Source organism: Cynocephalus volans, chromosome 5 (genome assembly GCF_027409185.1).
Source record: "Cynocephalus volans isolate mCynVol1 chromosome 5, mCynVol1.pri, whole genome shotgun sequence".
In the NCBI taxonomy this organism is placed as follows: Eukaryota; Metazoa; Chordata; class Mammalia; order Dermoptera; family Cynocephalidae; genus Cynocephalus; species Cynocephalus volans.
The window spans coordinates 103,531,902-103,554,594 of NC_084464.1; the positions used below are offsets into that span (position 1 = coordinate 103,531,902).

Here is a 22,693-nt window from a genome sequence, read left to right on the forward strand (position 1 = left end):
TTTTAAGTTGGTGTGGTATATACTACAAAGAGACTTAGCTTGACAGTGTAGTGTCTTGTGCCTCTAAATTAACTGTAAGACTTTGGGCAAATCACTTAACCACTGGTTTCTGTTTTCCTTACCTGAACTATCTAGGAGTTTGCTTAGGTGCTTTTTAAGGCTTCTGCCTATCTTCTGTAAGCTTTACTCTTTCAGCAATAAAATGCCAACATACTCATACTATATGGTTATTTGTTGTTACAAACTTTACTTTCTATCTTTCCAGCTGGACTGTAATATCCTTGAGGTCATGAAGGTACTTCGAAAAGTTCGTGGAAAGATTCATATTACCTTTTAGTTCTACTTTTCCAGGAACTTTCTGAAGTACTCTCATATACTAAGCAAAAAATAAGCTGTACAGAGAAAAGACCCTCCTGGGGTCAGAGGCAAATGAGGTTTCTGCTACCAGAGTGTGTGGGCAAGGCCTCACAGAAAACAAGGGCTTGTCACTGAAGAGCTCACTCACAGAGAGTCAGTAAAGAGAGAAAAGACTCAGAGGTGAAGAGAAGGGAAGTTGATAACACTCAGAGGGCTCAATCATCTCTGTAAACTGGAGGTGATGTCTTGCTGGAAGAATCATAAAGGAGCACAAAAAAGTTTGGAATAAGTACTGGGCTTAATTAATGATGTGAATAAAAACTAGAGTAGCTATGAGTTTTAACAGCATGACGTAGTAGAAACAACTAGCAGTGTTCTGTGATTGCTTTCAGCAATAATGAATGATTTGGGTGTGAAAGCAGAGAATTCAGATGTTGATAGTTACCCAGGGAAGTGAGAGATTTTAGGGTACTGGTGACATTACTGATGAAATGGCCAGCTCTGGGGCCAATGCTGTTTAGTGTGGCAAGTGAAGTCATATGGGAACTGAGGGCTAAACTAAGGTATCAGGGAGAGGGTAAGAAATTCCAGATCACAATAACAGAAATGTCCAGTCAAGCTGATTGATAAATATGCTGTGGTCAGAGTGGAGACTGACAGGGTGATATTACGGAGGTGGTGGCTAAAGTGGTTTGGATATAACAGCCATTAGAGCAGAGGACTTTGAGATGCATGTGATTATGATGTTAAAGAGGTCATTTGCTGAAGCCACTATCATGGAGTGGAAGAATGGAGAGCTGAACTCATGTTTGAGGAAAGTGAGGAGAGAGATCTAGAGTTTGGAAGATAGTTGAAAAAGAAATCTTATGGATACTGAAGGTAAAACATAACATTGATAGAAGAAGCAGGAGTGCAAGAAGATGTGGTTGGAGAGACCTGAGGAAGCTAAATTTCACTATTGGGAAAGTAAGAAAAATGAACCAACTCAGGAGTTTCAAAGGAAATATTGAAATGATGGCAGTGTGTGTGTCTGCCTATATCTGAGTGAGAGAGCAAGAGAAGGAAGGGGAGAGGAAGGAGAGAAGGGAGAAGGACAGAGGGAGAGGCAAAAACCAAAAAGAGACAGATATCACACACATCTCATATGGAAAACTCAAGAACTTCTAAAGTACTTGGCTTCATGCAAAGGTAAAACAAAACAAAATAATAAACAAACAAACAAAAAGAAAAACCCTGAAATAAAGAGAGTTTAGAAAATGGACAATCTCAAGAAGAAAATTTTTTATTGAGCGAGACTCCTGAAGCCAAAGGCACGCTTTATGACTTGGATACATGTCCTCATGTTCTCAACGTTTATTTTGAATTAATTCTGAGAATTCCTTAAGCATATCAGGCTTGGTATTAGCATTTATAATTCAACCACACTTTCATAGTGGTGAAACTATTTCTGCAAAGAACTATTTATTCAAATCTATAGATAGTTTTCTTCTTATCTTCTGTGATTGTAGATTATACAGTACTCAAAAAAGCTTTACAACAATTCTCTGTATATTCTACATCAAGTAAAGTAAATCTCATGCAATTATTGTGAAAAGCTAAATAGTGAATAACATAGTTTAAGCCAGACTCTGTGTAGACTCTGTGTAGTATGGCATATATCGTATGATGAAAATATTTGTATAGTAGTGCACAGATTATAAAACACGTTTACAAATAGCTCTCATTTAATCCTTAACAATACTAACTATGAGGCAGGCATTAGTATTACCCTTTTTTCACAGATAGGGAATCTGAAGTTCACAGTTAAGCAACTATGTAATCACACCAGTAAAAAAGTGATGAAGTCAAGGCTTGGTCTTGGTTTTCTAATTTCATATCTGTGCTCACCACACTATATCCATTACTTCTGCTGACTTACATAAACCCTGTCTTATTTCAAAAGGGATTTCAGGTGCTTTACAGCTGTTCCCTTTTTCCTACATAACAGAAAAATACAAACTCCAGACACGGTTATTACATATTTAATTGATTATTGTCTCTGTGAATGAATGTTGTCAAGCACAATTTCTGAAAACCTACAATTTTAAAATTAATTTTAACCCATCATTTGGTTGTAACTACATCTTAATAGCTGATCTTCAGGCATTTATCTTTTGAAACACAACTGAATTCTGGATTTAAATAATTCAAGGGTAAAATAGGAACACTGAGCACTGTGATTGAATTAAGTAATCTTTGTCGAAAAGAAACAGAATCACTGACCTAGACCACCAAAAGAAAAATGACATCATTGAATGTATATAAAGAGGTATGTTAACAGGTGGATAATAAGATCTAGTTCTAAGATCCATTATTTAAAAATTTCCCCTAAAATCTGAACTTCAGTTTAAGAAATCTGTCAATTTCATACTTAATGTCATCAAGACTCTGTGGCTATAGGATATACATAGAACTGTACAGATGATGTTCCAGCATCTCCTTCCCTTTGTTAGTGTAATATAGACTTGCATCTTGTCTTCCTCCTCTTCAAGGAACCTTTTCTTGTTTTCCCCATATCTCTTGATAGTCACCTTAATCTATCCCGTGATAGTATAGGGATTACAACAAGCACATGAAAATAAGATCATGACAAAGGTTGAAATGGCAGATAATGTTGCTATTTTTGTTCAATTAAACGACATACAGATAATACACTACTACCAAAGTTTAAAAGAGATTTATTTAGTCCTGAATGAAAAAAAATTGTATTAATAAAAACCAAGTTGTTATTTATGGAATGTCATGAGAATGCAAAACACTGTGGAAAGATCATCAAAAACAAGAAAAATCTGAGAAACTGTTATGGCCAAGAGGAGCTTAAAGAGACATGACAACTAAATTTAATGTGATATTCTGAGTGGGCTTCTAGAATAGAAAAAGGACATTATGTAAAAATTAAAGAATTCTAAATAGGTATGGATTTTAGTTAATAATAATAACGCATCAATACTGGTTTATTAATTGTGACAAATGTACCTTACTAATGTATGTAAGACATTGATACTGGAGGAAAAATAGAATTGGGGTATATTGGAACTCTCTGTACTATCTTTTCAACTTTTCTGAAAATCTAAAACTATTCTCAAATAAAAAGTTCATTAAAAATTTTTTTTGGAAATTCATCCCAGGCAGCTTGCCAAAACATTAGTTGTTAGACATTTGCTAGAAAATGCACTTTTTAGTTCAAGAGCTCCCTGAAGTTTTACAATGATAGGAAAACCTGAAAAAAGCTTTCTTGACAGAAAGGCATGCTCTTTTAAAGGTATAGGTCAGTCCAAGGAATGATACAATATTTTGTCAATAATTAAAATGCTGTAAGTACATTTATAAGAATCTTTTTCAGTAGCAACAGTTGTTCATGGTAACTTTCTCCTGAACTTTTACCCCCATAAGGTTAGCATTCAGGAAGCTCAGCTGCTGTCTAACAAACTTAATTAATCAAAAAGTCATTTCCGAGCTGTAACTATGAGTAAAAGCGCTTCAAGTGTGCTAGCAAGCCTACAAGTTAATCAAAATGCTAATGCAGTACAAATTAAAGTTGTGATTAACATTTCACAGTAGCTGCTTAAGTGAATTGATCACACAAATGGGTTAAGCATTACTCATTTCCTACAGCCCCAACCAGGAAAAGGGTTGTTATGTGGGTAGGAGGAGAGGAGCTGGGGTAGAAGGATCCTTCATAACAGCATCATATCATCAATAAACCATCACCAAATTGTCATACAAAAGCTTACAGGTAAAGTCACCCAGGGAGAAACAGCCTTCCAAATTATATTATAGTCCTTGAATGGAGATTGTCTGTAAATCCACAAGAGTAAGTAAAGGTGTCTAACACCTCAAAATCCACACGTTTGTGTTAGTTTTGGAAATGCTAAATACATTAGCTCTGTGTTGCTTCCCTAGTGGGAAACGGTCTTTGTTTTAGGTGTTCTACTGTGGAGTTAAATCGTAGCTTTGACCATCTAACACTATGATTCTGCACCATAGTGTGAATCTTTGCATTTGGAAGAATAATCACTCAAGATTAAGTTCATTTAGAATGATTTGTTTTTAAATAGTCAGCCATTAATAAAACTCTGTCAGGCTTCTATGGCAAGGTATGAACTCCTGGCAGTCTGGCCAGGAAACCAGCCTGAATTAGACTTCATCCTGGTCTCTATAAATCTGAGAGTCACACTAATGTTTACAATACATAACTATATTTGTTGGTAGACAATTCAGATTTGGCAGAAAATTTGAAAAGCATCATGAGAATCTATACACAATCTCCCCTGTCAATCTTCTCCTATGAAAGAACTAGAACGGAAAAAGTGAAGTATTTATTTCATTTACCTATAAAATACTGAGATCTTCAATATGCCAAGGATTGTGCCCAAGTCACCTTAACAAACAGTGACGTTATAATTATTGATGTTTCCAGCCTACCTTAGATGATACAAAAGTCTCCAAATATATGCTCATAGTATTAATATTCCTTGAAAAATACCCATAGAACAGATATGTTATTTACTTACAATCTACCCATCTTTTTCTTAAAATGATTTGGAAAAGCTTTCTGAAGACTATTGTGCTGCATTGTCTACTTAAAGAAAATCTTTTCATTCAGTCTAATTACAAGCATTTAAAAATTTGAAAGGATTCTACTAAGAATATACAGAAGATTTTATCTACCATTTGCTCTATCAAAACATTTTTTACAAGTACTGGATCAAGGATTTGACCAAGTACTTCTTTTGTTAAGCTCAGCAATACCTGGCCAATTTGACCCTGCAATTCTAAAAGTCATTCGTTTAAATGACACTGACATTCTTCAATATATTGCCGACTCACTGAGTGAGGCTATGCTTAGTGCACTCTGGGTCAACACACCTCAAAGGTTACGTTAGCTTTACTTGACAGCAGTTCTACCTCCTGGCATCATCAAATGTTTCTATGCTGTTTAATCTACTACAAGTGGAAATCATTTGTTAATGGAGATATAGACCCAGCTTTTAATCAAAGTATCTTTCAGTTAAAATAACTTTTAATGAAAAATACTCATATCTTCTTTTGCTTCCCTTTTCCTATTCTATCCTATTCTCAGACTCTAATATGTGTATACATATGAATACACACACATATCTTAAGTTTATCAATTAACATACTTTAAAAAATAGATTGAAGATGAAATGTGTTTTCAGAATAGCTGTGGGTTACAGGAAAAATGTAATACTAGTTTTGTGAAATGTAACTATACTTTTAGTTTATCAGAAGTTGCTGCGGAGAGAGAAACGCCAAACTATTGTTCTGAAGTTTAGGCTAAACAACACCCCACCAATAAATTTTTAAAGATTTGGTTTTGCAAATTTAAAAAGGTTTTCTGGATGAAAGTACACCAGTCCAATTCATATACTTTTCCTTTCTCTATTTATGCAGTTAATGATTAAAGTTATTTTTTATTTTTTCTCATAAAAGCTAGCACCTTTATGAGAATTGATAAAGCCAATTAGAACATTTTGACATTAATCTGAGTCATATATGAGCTACGTACTATCTCGTATGAGAAAGAGAAGGAAGGCTGGAAAACAGTAGTTCAAAAAGACATGGAAGTTAAGGAAAATAATGTAAAATGAGAGCTACTATATTAAGGCAGATACAAGAATCTATGAAACAATGGAAACATATTCACCAGTACATAGCTCCTTAAAAGATCTTCCTTTCAGGCACTGAATCACTAGAATATTTTCAAGGCAGCTGCCCTGGTTTACCTTTGCCTACTTCTATTAGGGCAATGGAACATGAATTCAATCTATATTAACATGTGCCTTGGTATGCAGAAGACATCTTTACAATCTTCCTCAATAGTAAAGAGGAGATGTCTCCTATCTTTTGGGGAGTTGGTAGTTCTATGTTTTGGGGAAAGGAACTTCTGAGATTGCCTATTGCTACTAGAAGTTTGAAGTTTTCAAAAAGGACCAGTGGATGGACATAGGCTGCATCCATGGAAGCCCCATTAGTGGTGGTAGTGATTAGTCAGTGAAGGATGCCAAGACATAAGGTAAGCAGAAAAGGCAAACCTAAAAATGAGAAAGAAACATAAAATGTATGTATGTATGTGTTTAATAGCAAACCTACGTGCAGGTTGTTCTACTGTACATATACTTTTTATAGGATTATTTTACAATTATGATGACATTCCTCCTTTCCCCTAAGGTTGTATTAGCAGTCTAATCTTTCTCCCATTATTTTCAGTTATTGTAGTTTTAGGGAAGGATATGAGAAAACAAATTGTTAATTTATTGGTCTATGTAGCATAATATAAACACCTGAGAAGGATCAAAAGCAGTTGATACAAAAAAAGGCAAATAGCATATCACCTGGACAATGCAGAGTGATTTAATAAAGCAGTTACAAATATCCAACCATATTAACAAGTCCCTCTTAGAAACTGGTTAAAGTAATTATAGGCAGACTGTTGAAAAGGGAACCAGAGTAATTAATGGGAGGTGATATGAGTATATATTGAAAAGGAGGGACTGATTAAAAAATATTATTCACGGTCTAGTGAAAATTCTTGGTTAAAAAAAATAGAAATTCCTGTGAAGTTCTCACATTTTAAAACAAATTCTCACTAAATCACGAACATAATTTTTAAATCTATTTTTATAGGACAAAGGGAATCCAGTGAGATACACTTTAATAATATATCCAGCTGTGCTGGAGGTTGTTTTTGCTCTCTGATGTGATCTTGGGAAAGTTACTTTGTTTTCACCTGTAAAATGAGGATAATAATTGTACTACTTCATTAGACTATTATAGGAAATGAGTCAATACAATGCCAAGCAAGTACAACAGAGCCTGGTACAAAGAAAGTCCTCAATAAATGTTCACCACCACCACTGTTATGGTCTGCCTTATGGGCTTCTCTCATTAAATAGGGATTTTTTTTTTTTTTGGTAGGAGGTAGGGGGTTCAAGGATGGTGCGCAGTTCTCCAGATGTTTTGGTAGAATTTGTTACTTAACATATATTAATTCCAATTTAAATTTGGAAGCATCGGTTTTTAGAGATCTTTCTAATCAGTGTACAAAGTCACATTTCTGTGTACGTGTGTATGTGTGTGTGTGTTCTCCTTTAATGAACTAACATCATTATCTTGTAGTCTTTAAGAGTACTGCTGCTAAAGTCCTTTAAAATAAATTTTAAAATATGCACAAATGTTTTGATCTATTAAAATGTAGGCTGTAGGCTTATAACATTAACTGAAGGGTATACCTGGCCTCTACTACTTTCTGAAAGAAACTTTCCCAAATTAACCCAGCCAATTGATAGACAGTACCATTGAACTTTCAATCATACAGCCCTCTGATTGTCAGCTCCATGAGCCATAGATTTTATTCTTACGTTAAACATCTGAAAGCTCAGTTACTGGAAAGTTTTGAGGTAAATACCATATATGTTATAATGGGAGTGACAAAGATTAAACATGTATTCTTATACTATCTGGCTTAGTACTGTATTTACATGTTTTTCACTTAAATGAAGATAATTTTAACTATGGTACTTCTTAGAAAGGATCAGAGAGATTAGGGCAGGAATAAAAGTCCTAGAATCTCCATTTGGTTTCAGCATGGACTACCTCAACAAATCACCTAGAGTTATTTAACTTCTCTGAATACCAATTTCTTTGTCCTTAGATAAAAATAGTGTGTGGCAGAGAGCTACTCTAAACACAAGACACTTATCACCAGTTCTTGTTTTGTCATCAAAACTGGAAAATTTAGGCAAGTCACTTTAATTTTTGGTGCTTCTTATCAGTAATTTTCCCATAAAGGCTAACTAACATAAAATTTTTCTTTGGCTCATCCTGCACAGACAGGATATCACATTATTCACTACATTTTACAAACACATATTACAGTTAATGTGATCAAGCAGAAGATTTCAAAGGTGAAGGGCGAGGAAAATCAATTCCATAATTATGCAATTTACAAATCAGAACATTCTAAGCAGATTTTAAAAACTAAGATATGTACAATAATTTTTACTTTTATTTTTGGGGGAGGGGTATAAATGGAAGTGCTAGTAACAGTAAAATATTAAAAGGAACCATGGTGGAAAATACCTCAAACCAAAAAAATAACACAAATGACCTTGATACACAATTTGAAATGGGACAGGAGAAGCAAAGGCAGGCTGTATTGTACCTTCTGACCTCAAGCCAAGAAAAATATTATTACAACTATGTTTTTCATTTGTGAAAGACTTCCCAGAACATGAGTAGTAAAGACTACATTCTTTTCATAATCTAAATGATGGCACAAATAAAAGGTAAGTTTTTATAAAATAAAGGGAATAAAAAACCTTTAGAGTTTAATTACTATTATAAAGCAAGGAAATAAAAGAATTACTAAGAATGAGGATACTAAGGTAGATCTATTTCCTTGAGTCCTCAAATTGTTGTTTACTTTCTAAACATTAACTAATGCCTAACTCTTGTAAAGCATTGTTGTTACTCAGATACCAGGGGTTAAGTGACTTGCCTAAGACCTTATACTAAAATTGCAGCAGAGGAGAATTTAGAGTCAGAGCTGGTGGCACTGAGACCCACCCACAGAACACAAGATCACGTTGATGTCTCATGAGAGCAGTAGTATAATTTTCAATCAGCCAGCAGCGCTGCACTTTAGAAAATTGCTTGAACCAATGCTTTCTAAGGCCTTAGTACCCATGTATCAAATGAGAACAACAGGATGCAAAATTAGAACAATCAATCATAGAAAATTTTATCAAGTTTTGATTTTCTCTCCAAGTTTTCTACTAGCATATCTTTATTTTTTCCTCTTCCTGGTTTGTTTACTTTTATCACAATCTTGCAAAGAAATTGCAGGAATGACAGAATTTAGGATATGAAGCTGGTTGCCATTTCTTTACAACTAAGTTTCTTTCCAGGTGGCTTCTGAAAAGTGAAGTCAAACATTTAAGATGGTCAGAACTAATGCTTACAACTTATAATAGAGAAAAAGTACACACACAAATGTTTAGGGGACTCATTAAATTATGACATTTCATATGTAGAAATACATGCAGCCATTAGAAATTATGTATTAGGACAATATTTAGTGCTATAAATTATTAAATTTAAAAAGTTTATAACAATAAAAATTTTGTAAAAGAAAAAAGGGAGAGAGCAAGTGTGTATATACGTGTGTGTAAATGCACAAAGACAAAGCATACAAAGATGAAAAAAAGAACTGTATACAACTTTTGTACTCTAGTTAGTAAATTTGTTTTTTGTAGGAGTAAGGGTTAGTAATTCTAAAACTACCTCATGAGTATTCTGGGATTAAGGACATAAACATATTTTTATTACTGAGAGCCAGGATCTCACAGGTGGAAAAAGGAGCTATAAATAAAAAAAGAGAAAAGCTTTGATTGGTATTGGGTTGAAATTGGAGGTATTAGAATTATAAATATAGATGTTTTTTCTCGGTCACACACATACGCACACACAGATAAATAGATATACAAACAGATATAGGTGTCTCTGCAGACATACTTATATTTCTTTGCTCTGTCCAGTCAGAGAGCCTAGAAGCAGACACCTAAGTAGCAATGGAGTGTAGCAAGCACCCAGATTTTAGTTCTGTAATAAAAAATAACCAAGGCTCTTGGGAAAATGGCTGATGTCAGGGCTGGGGCGGGGAAAGTACACAATGCCAGAATGTGAGGAAGTACTCAAAAAATAGTAGGGGCATGTCAAAAGGATTTAGGCACCAGCTTGAGAGGTTCCCAAGGGTTGACTCTGGGACAATTTGAAAAGCAAAATAAATAATGATAGCAATAAATTTTACCCCATAAAATAATAATAATAAAAAAAATCGATGAGTCTATACTTAAATAAACAAACAATTGAATAAAGCAAATAAATGGGGGAGAAAGGAAAGTTCTTTCTCATAGTATAATTCCAGTAATGATGAAAATAGCAAATCATAATAGTAATAATTGTTTCAGGCAAATATCTCCACGGATACTGAAAATAATGTAGAGAGTATGATGAGAAACAGGATATTTATATAATCTCAAAGTATCTACCTACAAGATATTTACTAATTACAAAAGGAAAAAAAAGTAACTTTACAGGGGAGATCGCTGGGAGACAGCAAGTCAAGTGTACAAAGTTAACAGCACCAGTAATGCAACACAGCCATGTCATGAGCCTCCAGACATGATACACTAAGAGGGCAAAACATCACTGCTGTGGTTGGTATTCTTGCCAAAAACATGTAACTTGAACGTAATCATGAAGAAACAGCAGGCATATCCAAACTGGGACAACTCTACAAAATAATTGACCAGTGCTCTTCAAAAGTGCCAAGAAAGACAAGGGGACTAAGGAGACATGACAACTAAATGCAATGTGGGATCCTGGACTGGATCGTAGAACAGAGAGAGGCCATTAGTGGGATGAAATTTGTTTTGACAAAATTTGAATGAGGTCTGCAGATTAGTTAATAGGACTGGATCAACACTGAGGTAAGATGTTAACATTGGGGGAAGTGGTTGAAGGATATATGAAAATTTCATTCAGCAGTATTTTACAAACTTTTTATGGGTCTGAAATTATTTCAAAATGAAAGTCTGAATTTAAAATAATTTTAGAAAATTCATTAAAACATAAAAGAGCCTCATAGTCATGGGGGTAAAGATATAATATGAATGACTAATTTTAGTACGTTGCTTTTATAAATTATCTAGTAAAGTGTACTACTTGCATAATTAAAGAGAAAGCCATTTCTCTTTAGATGCTATTTAGAAGGATCATAAATATCATCCCCAAAAACTGTATATAAAAATATCTAATACAGGCTAAAAGTACCAGACTGAATCCTCTTCCCTTACAGTAAATTTAGAAACAGACTCCTTTGGAAATTGCTTATTTATATTATTATATAGCCTCTGAATCTTTATTGACTAAGTGCTGAAAAATAAATATCAATGAGTTGATCACACATTATAATTTTTACATATGATATAGTGTAAAATTAGAATGCATAATCAATATATTTGCAAGTATAAAAATTTAATCCTCTGCATCTTTTCTCCAATGCTGTCTGACCACAGAGTTCATGAAAAGTCAGTGTTTAAAGGAAAAAAAAAGTTATAGGAAACACAAATGAATATCCAGGGATACAGCTAAAACTTTAGGAATTTTACCCTTTGTTTGTAAAGTGTGACTAATAAGGAGTGGAAAATCACCTTCCTAGAGTACCATGTGTTAGTTATAAAAAGGTGTTACTTGAAAGGCAGAGCAAGGTGGCAGACTAGAGGTGTCCAATGCATGATCTTTCCACAGAAGGGGACCAGAGCAAGGAAAGGACAGCTAAGTACAGGTGAGAGCATTGGTGGGAGAGCATGGGAGGTAGTGGAAGCCTGGTGAAGACCCTGTGGAGCAAGAAAACCAAGCCAGGTGGTGTATAAGACAAAGAGGCATGAGGCTTCAGCTTGCCACCATGTCCCCCAAACCAGGATCAGCCAGGAATTCTCCCTTGTGGCAGAAAGAATCTTCTGGGCCAGGAGCACTTTCCAGTGGTAACACTTCTGCTGCTGCTGCCCCAGCCCACCCACCACCACTGCAGTAGCCTCTGCCATTGTCTAGTTCTAGAGCCATGGCTCTTCTTGCTGCACAGGAGTTTACCCTGCATGGTACAGCCGACCACGTGACCCATGTTGCCTGTGCAGTGCTAGGCATCTGCATGGCTCCTACCTTCCAGCTGCCTAAATGGTCCTGGCCACCCACATGACTCCACCTGCCCACCAGGGCCCAGCCATTCAGCCACCCATGAGGCCTCACCCACCCATGTGGGCCCAGTCATCAAACCACCATGGCTGCCCACATGGCCCCCACCCTTGTGCACAGCCACAGCCACAGACATAGCTGCTGGCATCACTAGGAAATACTGAGTCTATCCAGAACTGTTGAGTCTACCTGGAACAACTAAGTCTGCCTGGAACTACTGAAACTACTGTCTCTACCCGGAACCAAAACTACCCACCTCCCCCATGGGCAATATATAACAAATATATTTTGGAAACTATACAAACATATGGAAATTAAACAACATGCTCCTGAATGACCTATGGGTCCAAGAAGAAATTAGGCAGGAAATAAAAAAATTTCTTGAAACTAACTAATGAAAATAATGACACATACAAAAACCTGTGGGATACAGAAAAAGCAGTACTAAGAGGGAAGTTTATTACAATAAATGATTACATCAAAACAATTGAAAGATTTCAAGTAAACAACCTAACAGTATATCTCCAAGAACTTGAAAAACAAGAACAATCTAATCCCCAAATTATAGATAGAAAGAAATAATTATAATCAGAGCAGAACTAAACAAAATAGACACCAAAAAATCAATGCAAAAGATCAATGAAACAAAAAGTTGATTTTTTGAGAAGATTCAAAAATAGACAAACCAATAGCTAGATTAAACTAAAAAGAAGATGCAAATAGCAAAAATCAGAAGTGAAAGAGGCAACATTTCCACTGATAACCACAGAAATACAAAGACATTAGAGACTATTACAAACAACTATATGCCAACAAATTTGAAAATCTGGAGGAAATGGGTAAATTTCTGGTCATATACAAACTACCAAGACTGAACCAAGAAGACACAGAAAACCTGAACAGACCAATAATAAGCAACAAGATTGAAGGAGTAATCAGCAGTCTGCCAACAAAGAAAAGCCTAGGACTGGATGGCTTTACTGCTGAATTCTACCAAACCTTTAAAGAAGAATTAACACCAATTTTCTTCAAACTATTCCAAACAACTGAAACAGAGGCCACTCTCTCAAACTTACTCTATGAGGCCAGCACCACCCTCATCCAAAAATCAGAAAAAATAAACAAAAAAAGAAAGCTATAGGCCAATATCTTTGATGAACACAGATGCAAAAATACTCAATAAAATATTAGCAAACAGAATACAGCAATGCATCCAAAAAATTATATACCACAGTCAGGTGGGATTCATCCCAGGGATGCAAGGATGTGAACAACATAAGCCAAGTCAATAAATGTGGTACACCACATCAACAAAAATCAAGGAAAAAAATCTACATGATTATCTTAATAGAGGCAGCAAAAACATTTGACAAAATTCAACATCCCTTCATGATAAAAGACTCTCAGTAAATTAGGTATAGAAGGAAAGTATCTCAACACAATTAAAAGTTATATATGACAAACCCACTGTCAATATCATCCTGAATGATACAGGAACAAGACATGTATGCCCATTCTCACTACTCCTATTCAACACAGTATTGGAAGTATTAGCCAGAGCAATCAGGAAAGAGAAAGGAAAAAAAGGGCATCCAGACTGGAAAAGACAAAGTCAGACTGTCCCTGTTTGTAGATGACATGATCCTATATATAGAAAAGCCGAAAGACTCTACAAAAAAACTCTTAGAGTTGACAAACGATTTCAATAAAGTTGCAGGATATAAAATCAACACTCAAAAAACTGTAGCATTTTTATACTCCAACAACAAACTAGCAGAAAAAGAAATTGAGAAAGCAAGCCCATTTACAATAGTCACGAAAATAATAAAATACCTAGGAGTAAATTAACAAATGAAGTGAAAGATTTCTACAATGAGAACTACAAATCACTATTGAAAGAAATTATAGAGGACACAAAAAGATGGAAAAATATCTCATGCTCTTTGATTGGAATAATCAACATTATGAAAATATCCACACTACACAAAGTGATCTACAGATTTAATGTAATCCCCATCAAAATACCTATGACATTCCTCACAGAAATAGAGAAAAACAATTCCTAACGTTCATATGGAACAACAAAAGACCATGAATATGCAAAGCCATCCTGAGCAAAAAAATAAAACCTGAGTCATAACACTACCTGACTTCAAGTTATACTACAATGCTATAATAACCAAAACAGCATGGTACTGGCATAAAAACAGATACTCCGACCAACGGAACAGAATAGAGGACCCAGAAATCAACCCACAGATTAACAGCCAACTTGATCTTTGACAAAAGCACCAAGAACATACACTAGAGAAAAGAGTGCCTCTTCAATAAATAGTACTGTGAAAACTGGACTTCCAAATGTAGAAGAATGAAACTAGACCAGTACTTCGTGTCATATACCAAAATCAACTCAGAATGGATTAAAGACTTAAATATATAAGATCCAAAAGTATAAAACTCTAAAAGAAAACACTGGGGAAACACTTCAGGAAGTAGGACTAGACAAAGACTTTATGAATCCAACCCCCAAAGCACAGGCAACAAATGGAAAAATAAACAAATGAGATTACATAAAACTAAAAAGCTTCTTCACAGCAAAAGAAAAAATTAAGAGTGAAAAGATAACCTATAGCATGGGAGAAAATGTACATACTATGCATTCAATAAAGGATTAATATCCAGAATATACAAGGAACTCAAACAACTTAGTAAAAAAACAAATAACCCAATTAAAAAATGGGCAAAGGAGCTGAATAGGCATTTCTCAAAAGAAGACATACAAATGGCCAACAGACACACAGAAAAGTGCTCAACGGCACTCAGCATCAGGGAAATGCAAATCAAAACCACATTGAGATATCTTCTCACTCCAGTTAGACTGGCTGTTATCAAAAAGATAGAGAATAACAAGTGCTGGCTAGGATGCAGAGAAAAGGGAACCTTCCTACACTGTTGGTGGGAATGTAAATTGGTACAGCCATTATGGAAAACAGTATGGAGGTTCCTCAAAACAACTACAGAAAGAATTGTCATATGATCCAGCAATTTCACTGCTAGTTATATATCCAAAGGAATGGAAATCATCATGTTAAAGGGATACCTGCACCCCCAAGTTTATTACAGCTCTATTTACAATAGCCAAGAGTTGGAACCCACCTAAAAGTTCATCAGTAGATGACTGGATAAGGAAAATGTGGTAAATATACACAATGGAATACTACCAGGCTATAAAAAAGGATGAAATTCTGCCATTCGCAGCAACACAGATGAACTTAGAGAAAATCATGTTAAGTGAAATAAGCCAGGCAAAGAAAGAAAAATACTGCATGTCCTCACTCATAACTGGGAGCTAAAAAGTAAACAAACAAACAAATATATAAATTAATAAAAAATACAACAGTCACAATAATCCACTGAACTTTCAAAACGAGAGAATAGAACTGAGGTTATCAGAGGTGGGAAAGGGGAAGGAGGAGAGGGGGTTAGCAAGAAATTGGTAAAGGCCACAAAAAATGATTACATTGTATAATGTTGAATATAATAATTATCCTGAATTGAGCATCACATATTGCACACAGGTATTAATATTCAACAAGGTATCCCACCAATATGTATAATCAATTATGTTTCAATTAAAAAAAATTTGTGTGTTCATAACAGCCCTACTTCTCTTCTAGTTTCTGATAACTTTTGCCTACTCTATTTTATTAAACATTTCAATTTTTAAAATAATAAGACTGTTAATTTTTAATAATAAAAATATTAGAGGCTCATTATAAAACACTCAAATATTATGCAAAAGCATAAATAAGAAACTAAAAATCACCTTGAATCCAGCTACGCAGAGATAGCGACTGTTAATCATTTGGTGGAAACTATTTTGAATCTTCTCTCTAAGTACATGTTCATATAGAGATGTAGACATTCTACACAGATGTAGAATTGATAAATGGAAATGTAATATTTTGTGGTGTTCTATAACCTGATGGATACTTTGGTTATTTTCAAGCCTTTAAGTTTGCAGATAATGCCATAAGGTATATCCTTGTACATATATCTTCACAGACTGACTTTCTCTACCTTTAAAAACATCCTAAGTCTTTTGAACATTTTAAAAATTGTTTTTAGTACAGAAATGTCCAAATAGGTATAATGTAGAAAATCAAAATCTCTCATAATCTCAATCCCTAAGGTGTATTTCCCCCACAAAAACCTGTTCCTCTCACAAGATCGCCCAGTAATGGCAGCTTCATCCTTCTAGTTGCTCTTGAGAAAAGCTTTGGAATCATCTTTGGTTCCTTGCTTTCTCTGGAAACTCTTATCTAATCCATTAGCAGATTCTGTTAGTTCCCCTTAAAAAAATATTCAGGATCCAGCCAATTATCATCAACCCCACCCATACTAAACTGGTCCAGCCACCATCATTTCTTGCCTACCCCTAGAAGATTCAAGGTATGAAAAGTTCATTGATATGGCTTCAGATTCCACATTGCAACTAACTTTCAGAAAATATCACTTGTCAAACTTTGGTGTAGCATCAAAGAAGAATATCTATAATTAAGTAAAAAGGCTATAAAGAAGAATATCTATAATTATGTATTATATTAAACTACATATCTATGACAGACTGAATTTTCTTCATATACTTCAACTAAAACATTATACTGTAATAGACGTTTTGTGTTGATTATGAAAGGAGATATATAAATCTAGGTGACTTCTATTAAAGCTGAATATTAAAAATATTTGCAAAATGTAAAATAATGCTATGCTTTGCACAAATTTATTAATGTTTGGAAAGTAGTTATTTTTCATATTATTTATTTCATAAAATCGTATTATTTATGTTAACATGTGAGTCTATTACTGTTATTTTTAAATGAAGTAATAAATATTTGAGAATTTCTCAGTTTTAGTATGGAAAATATTGATAGATACAACTAACATAACCATTAGTGAACCAATGCTCTAATGGCTTCTCTCTCATTCAGAGTAAAATCTAAAATCCATGGTTTAGAAATATCCTACAATATCTGACCTTGTTTGCTCTACATTCTCCACTCCCACCTCTCCTTGACCTCATTTCTAACTATCTCTTTCCTTCATTTTTACAATGGCCTCTGTGATTTTCCTTGAAAATATCAAATAACTTCCTACATGAGAGCTTTGGCACTTGCATTTCTTAGTGCTTAGAATACACCCCTCCAAAAACACTATGGCTCTTTCTGTTTCTTTAATTCTTTCCTAAATGTCACCTTATCAGTGAGACAGTCTTGAATACCATACAAAACAGTGTCTTCCACCTTTTTCTATATTTCCTTTACTGTAATTTATTACTTTTTTTCAAATAACATTTATTTTTAGTTGTCAGTCTTCCCCATTTCAAGTGAAAGTCCTTAACAGCTGGGACTCTTCTGTCTTGTTCACTACTATATTCTCAGTGCCTAGAAAACTACCTGGCACACAGTTTGCCTTCAACAAATTTCAGTTGAATAGGTGACTGAATCTGTCACCTTACTGCATTTATATTTGCTTTCCTTTGGAAATTCTTGATTTGATTCACCAGATGTTTCCCAATAATGCTAAAATAAAAAAATTTAAATGCAAGTACATTTCATCCTAAAACAGGGAAAAAAAAAAAGGCCAGAAATGATGAGAGAAAACACAGGTGTTAGAAATGATTTTCATACCTGACATACTCTGAGTGCTTGGTCCAGGACTGTTTTTGTATCAGTGTCATAGTCTGGGCAGGGCAGCATAGCTCGGCTGAGATGTGCCTGTAGCAGGAGATGGGCTTTGGTGTGAGGGCTGTCAAACGAATGAGGATTTAATTCAATGGGAAGACATTTTGCCAGTTCACTATTCATATGATCTTCATTGTGTCTTACTGGCAAATCTGTGTATTCTTCCGCATCCTAAAAAATAAAAACCCATACATATATATTTTTTAATGTTTGATCAAAAGTATAATAATTAATGCATTTCTTAGCTTAACTGACATTTAAAACACGGTTTAGAAAAACCATAAGATAACCATATCCCTTAGAATTTTGTTTTGCTCAATACTATTATCACTACATAAGCAAAACCTAGTAATGTACAGTATATCTGAAATTCAAGAATTTGTTTCGTATTTACACAGTGAACAAAAATAATAGAGGACCTACTAGGCATCACACACTACACATTACACTGAGATCACAACAGTGTGAGATCACAACTAGAAATTGGGAGCTCATCAGGGAAGATAGACCAACAAATTGCATAAAGTGTAATACATGTTATGATATGCAAGGACATTCAGTTTGGGGAACCTACTTATTTTAGAGGGTCAGGGAAAGCTTTCTGGAAAAAGTGATTAAGTAAAAAAAAAAAAAAAAAGTGATGTTTAAGTAGAGAATGAGTGGAAGAAATAAGGCAGGGCTGGAGAAAAGACTGTTCCATTAAAAAAACAGACCAATCTACTTAGTGTTTGTTGTGAAATAAAAATCTTATTTTTCCAAATATGTAGTTATGTGAGATTCAGCCCATTGCTGTTGATGGGAGAGTCCTATATCAACCATAAAATTAATTGGAGACGTTAGTATTTAGAATTGTTTGACAGAATTTGACAGAGTACTAGGGACTGGATTCATTCTTCTCCTGCAACTGCCCACTGCCTAAAGAAAAGATAAAACATATGAAACAGTGGTCTTCAAAATACTGAATGTAAGGTTATGAAAGACAGTGGAGGTGATCCCTGAGATGTAGAAAATAAACTAGGTGAGACGTACTATTACCCCCAGACAACTGCATGGAGAGTTTCCAGACTGTGGTGCAGAGAGGAAGAATACAGATGAACCTGGAGGACTCCCTGAGTTGAGCTGAAGCTGAACATCCAGGGAGATGGTGGTGGCTAAAGCTGGCATCGCAGAGTACCAGAATAGAGGGCTGCACAGTGAGAGGGGAAGGGAGGAAAGGAAAGGGAGAGGGGAGAGGTCTGCAGAGGGTCCTCTTGAATCTTCAGCAGAATATCAGAGTGTGTGCTTGTTTGGGCACCTATACTACTGAATAGTGCATACATGTGTGGAACTACCCAAAGTTATGGGAAAAACATGCAAATGGATTACAGGGAACAGTGCCCAGCACTCAAATAGTGCCCGGAACAGTGCTTGTTCCCACCATGCAGACCAGAGAAACTCAGAATTCAGAGCATAAAGTAGAGAAGAAAGGTCTTGCCTAAGTAATTGGGAATAATTGCCTCTAAAATGAGTACTACAATGGACCTGACTAATTATAAAACAAGACTGAAAAGGATCAAACTTTTTCTAAGTAAATTAACTGCATCCCAGAACAAAGCTCAAGAAGATTTACAGGAATACAAAAATATACAGCATGCACGAAAGTGAAATTCACGATGTACAACACTCAATTAATGATTACCAGCTATGCAAAAGTAAATCAGGAAAACAGGACTTGTACTGAGAATAATAATCAATGGAAACTGACATAAATCTTAGTATTAACAGACAAGGACAATAAGGCAGTTACTGCAATTGTATTCTATATGTTCAGAAAGTTAGAGTCAACTACTCACCTCACATATCTAGAGATAAAAACTACAATGTCTGAGATGAAAAATACACTGAATTTTATTAACGGAAAAAAACAGATTGAAGAAGAAAAGATTAGCAAACTTAAAGAGGTCTATAGAAAGTATTAAAAATAAAACACAAAGAGAAAAAAGAATTTAAAAAAAAAACAGCATTAGTGAGATGTAAGACAACTTCAAGTGACCTAATGCACATTGGGGTAGGAAGGGCCAAAAAATTTGTTGAAAAATAATAGTTGGAAAATTTCCAATTTGATGTAAACTATAAATCTTTAAGTTCAAGAAGTTCAATGAACCCCAAACAAAGAAAAATGAAGAAAAGTATACCACCATAATTCACTGCAACTGAATTGCTTATAATTCACTGCAACTGAATTTTGAAGAAAATTTAAAATTGTCTTTAAATTTTCTATTTAAAGAAAAAATAGAAAAAGCATCTGGAGGACAAACCACATGCTGTACAGAAGAACAAATATAAGAATGACAGCAAATTTCTCATCAGAAACAATGCAATGAGGCAACAGTAGAAGAACTGGAACTTTCACACACATATGGTGGGAATGTAAAATGCTACAATATCGTTGGAAAACAGTTTCATATTTTCTTTAAAAAGTAAACATACACATACCATATGATACAGCCATTCCATTCCTAGGGATTTACTCAAAAGAAAAGAAAGCATATATACATACAAAGACTTGTACACAGTAGCTGATACAAGCATTATTTGTAAAGTAAAAAAAAAAACCGCAAGAAAACTAAATGTTCATTAACAGGTAATGGGATAAACGATTATGTTATATCCATACAACAGAATTCTACTTGGCAATAAAAAGAAATTCACTATTGATACTCACCACAACATGGATGAATCTCAAAATAATTTTGCTGAGTGAAGGAAACCATACAAAAGAAAGAGTATATACTCTAGGATTTCATTATATAATACTCTAGAAAATGCAAACTAATCTATACTGACAGAAAGCAGACTGGTTATTTCCTAGGGGAGTGGTTGGGTGGGAGTGGTGGAGGTTAAAATTCATAGAGGGAAATAAGACAACTTTATTTGTACTTGTGTATTCTTGCTTATAAAACAGACTGAATAATAGAACCCTTCAGTGATTTCATTATTTAGAATTCAGCAATATAAAACAATTCAAGTCTTCTACTTTGTATAATATATCTTCACTTTTTGTGCTTGATTGACAATTTCAGAAACCTATGCCTTTATTACATGCCAAGTATATACTACAAGAGTTTAAAAAAAAAAGAGTACTAAAAAAAGGGGCAATGATAATAGTGTTAAACCCATATGAAAAAATTCAGACTATACTGATAGAAAAATCCCTATTTCAAAATTTTGAATGACATAATTTCAATTAAATAAAATTTTAATATTAAAAATTTGCCATTGCAGGCTTTGGCACAGACAAACTCCTTAGTGGGGCAGAAATACATTATTCAATCACATAAATAAAGGAAAATTTGATATGGTAACAAGAACTATGAAGAAGAGATGCATGGGAACATGAGAAAGTTTAGCAATAAAATCTGACCAAGTTAGGAAGGTCAGGAAGGCTTCCTGAAGGAAAAGGCAGTTAAGCTAAGATATACAGGTTGAGCACATATTAACTAGATGAAGAGAGAAGTGAAGAGTGTTCTAGGAATACTATATACAAAGGCCCTATAGTGGGAGGGAAAAGGGTAAGACCAAGACACTGAAAAATGTTGTGTAAAATAGTTTCAGTTGAGTTAATATAGTACAGTTTTGTTTTCTGAGTTTTCAGTTACCCATAGTCAATTGCAATCTGAAAATATTAAATGATAAACTCCAGCAATAAACATTTCATAAGTTTTGGGGGTAGTGGAATATATCTCTGAAGGTTAAGGGGGACTGTTGTATGGTCTTGATATATCTTGAATCTTGAATATAATTTGGAACATTCTGTTGAACTGGATAAATATTTGTTAGTTATGTCTCTTGTTTTATTTGTTTTGTAATAGTGAAAAATATGGCTACTCTACACTATTTTGAATACTGTCTTCACTCTTTGGGTCTTTTATATATAAGAAGTGTATGTGGATACATTTGCAGTTAATAATATTGTGGCCCTATGTGTCATCTTGTTTTTATTTTTATTTTTTATCAGTGTATTTTTCATCTCAGACAGTGTAGTTTTTATCGCTAGATATGTGAATTGAGTAGCTGCCTCTAACTTTTTGAACATATAGAATACAGTTGCAATAACTGCCTTATTGTCCTTGTCTGTTAGACAAGAAATACAGTTGCAATTATTTTTTGTATGTCATTTCAGCCCTTTTTTCTCTGAACTCATTTACCAAAAAAGAGGCAGCAGCTATAAGTGACAATGCTATTATTTTTGGATTTCAGGTGAATTTGAGGACCGAAGCATTGTCACTTGCTGACTGATCTGTCTCAATCTAATGTCTTTCTATCCAATTCTTCATAAGCCCACCTTTCTTCCCAGCCTTGCCAACCGGTTGAAGAAAAACTGAACAGCAAAGAAGATGGCTCAGAAATCTAAGACATAATCTTTTCCTTCAAGGAAATCAAAATCATGTTGGAGGAAATAATTTATATAAGTGAATAATTATTTTAAGTGTAGAATAAAGTACTGTTTTTCAGAGAAGAGCACTGAAGAAAACTGGATGTGTTGGAAAGTTTGTTCTAGGCTTAGAGCAATTTCTAGAAGAGGATAGAGGGACAGAGATTCCCTGCATTCCAGGCAAAGAAAATAGTATGAGCAGACCCATAAAAACAGATACGGAGGGTCTAATTTTTAAGCCTCCAGGATGAGAATGATGATACTATTAATAGCAGAGAAGTTGGGAACACTCAGTATGCAGAAGCTTTCCGATAAGCATGCAAAATACACTTAAAGAGAGGACGATAATCCATGTAGTTGG

General features: G+C 34.6%; 1 protein-coding gene across 4 annotated transcripts in view; it reads right to left on the reverse strand.

The window, feature by feature from the left end:
* ASCC3 (activating signal cointegrator 1 complex subunit 3) overlaps nucleotides 1–22,693 on the reverse strand; it is a 393,541-nt gene that overhangs the window by 12,923 nt on the left and 357,925 nt on the right. For all 4 annotated transcript variants that reach the window (XM_063096828.1, XM_063096829.1, XM_063096826.1 and 1 more), the window contains one exon: nucleotides 17,865–18,089. In XM_063096828.1, the coding sequence (XP_062952898.1) occupies nucleotides 17,865–18,089 (225 nt within the window). The remainder of the gene's footprint in view (nucleotides 1–17,864; nucleotides 18,090–22,693) is intronic.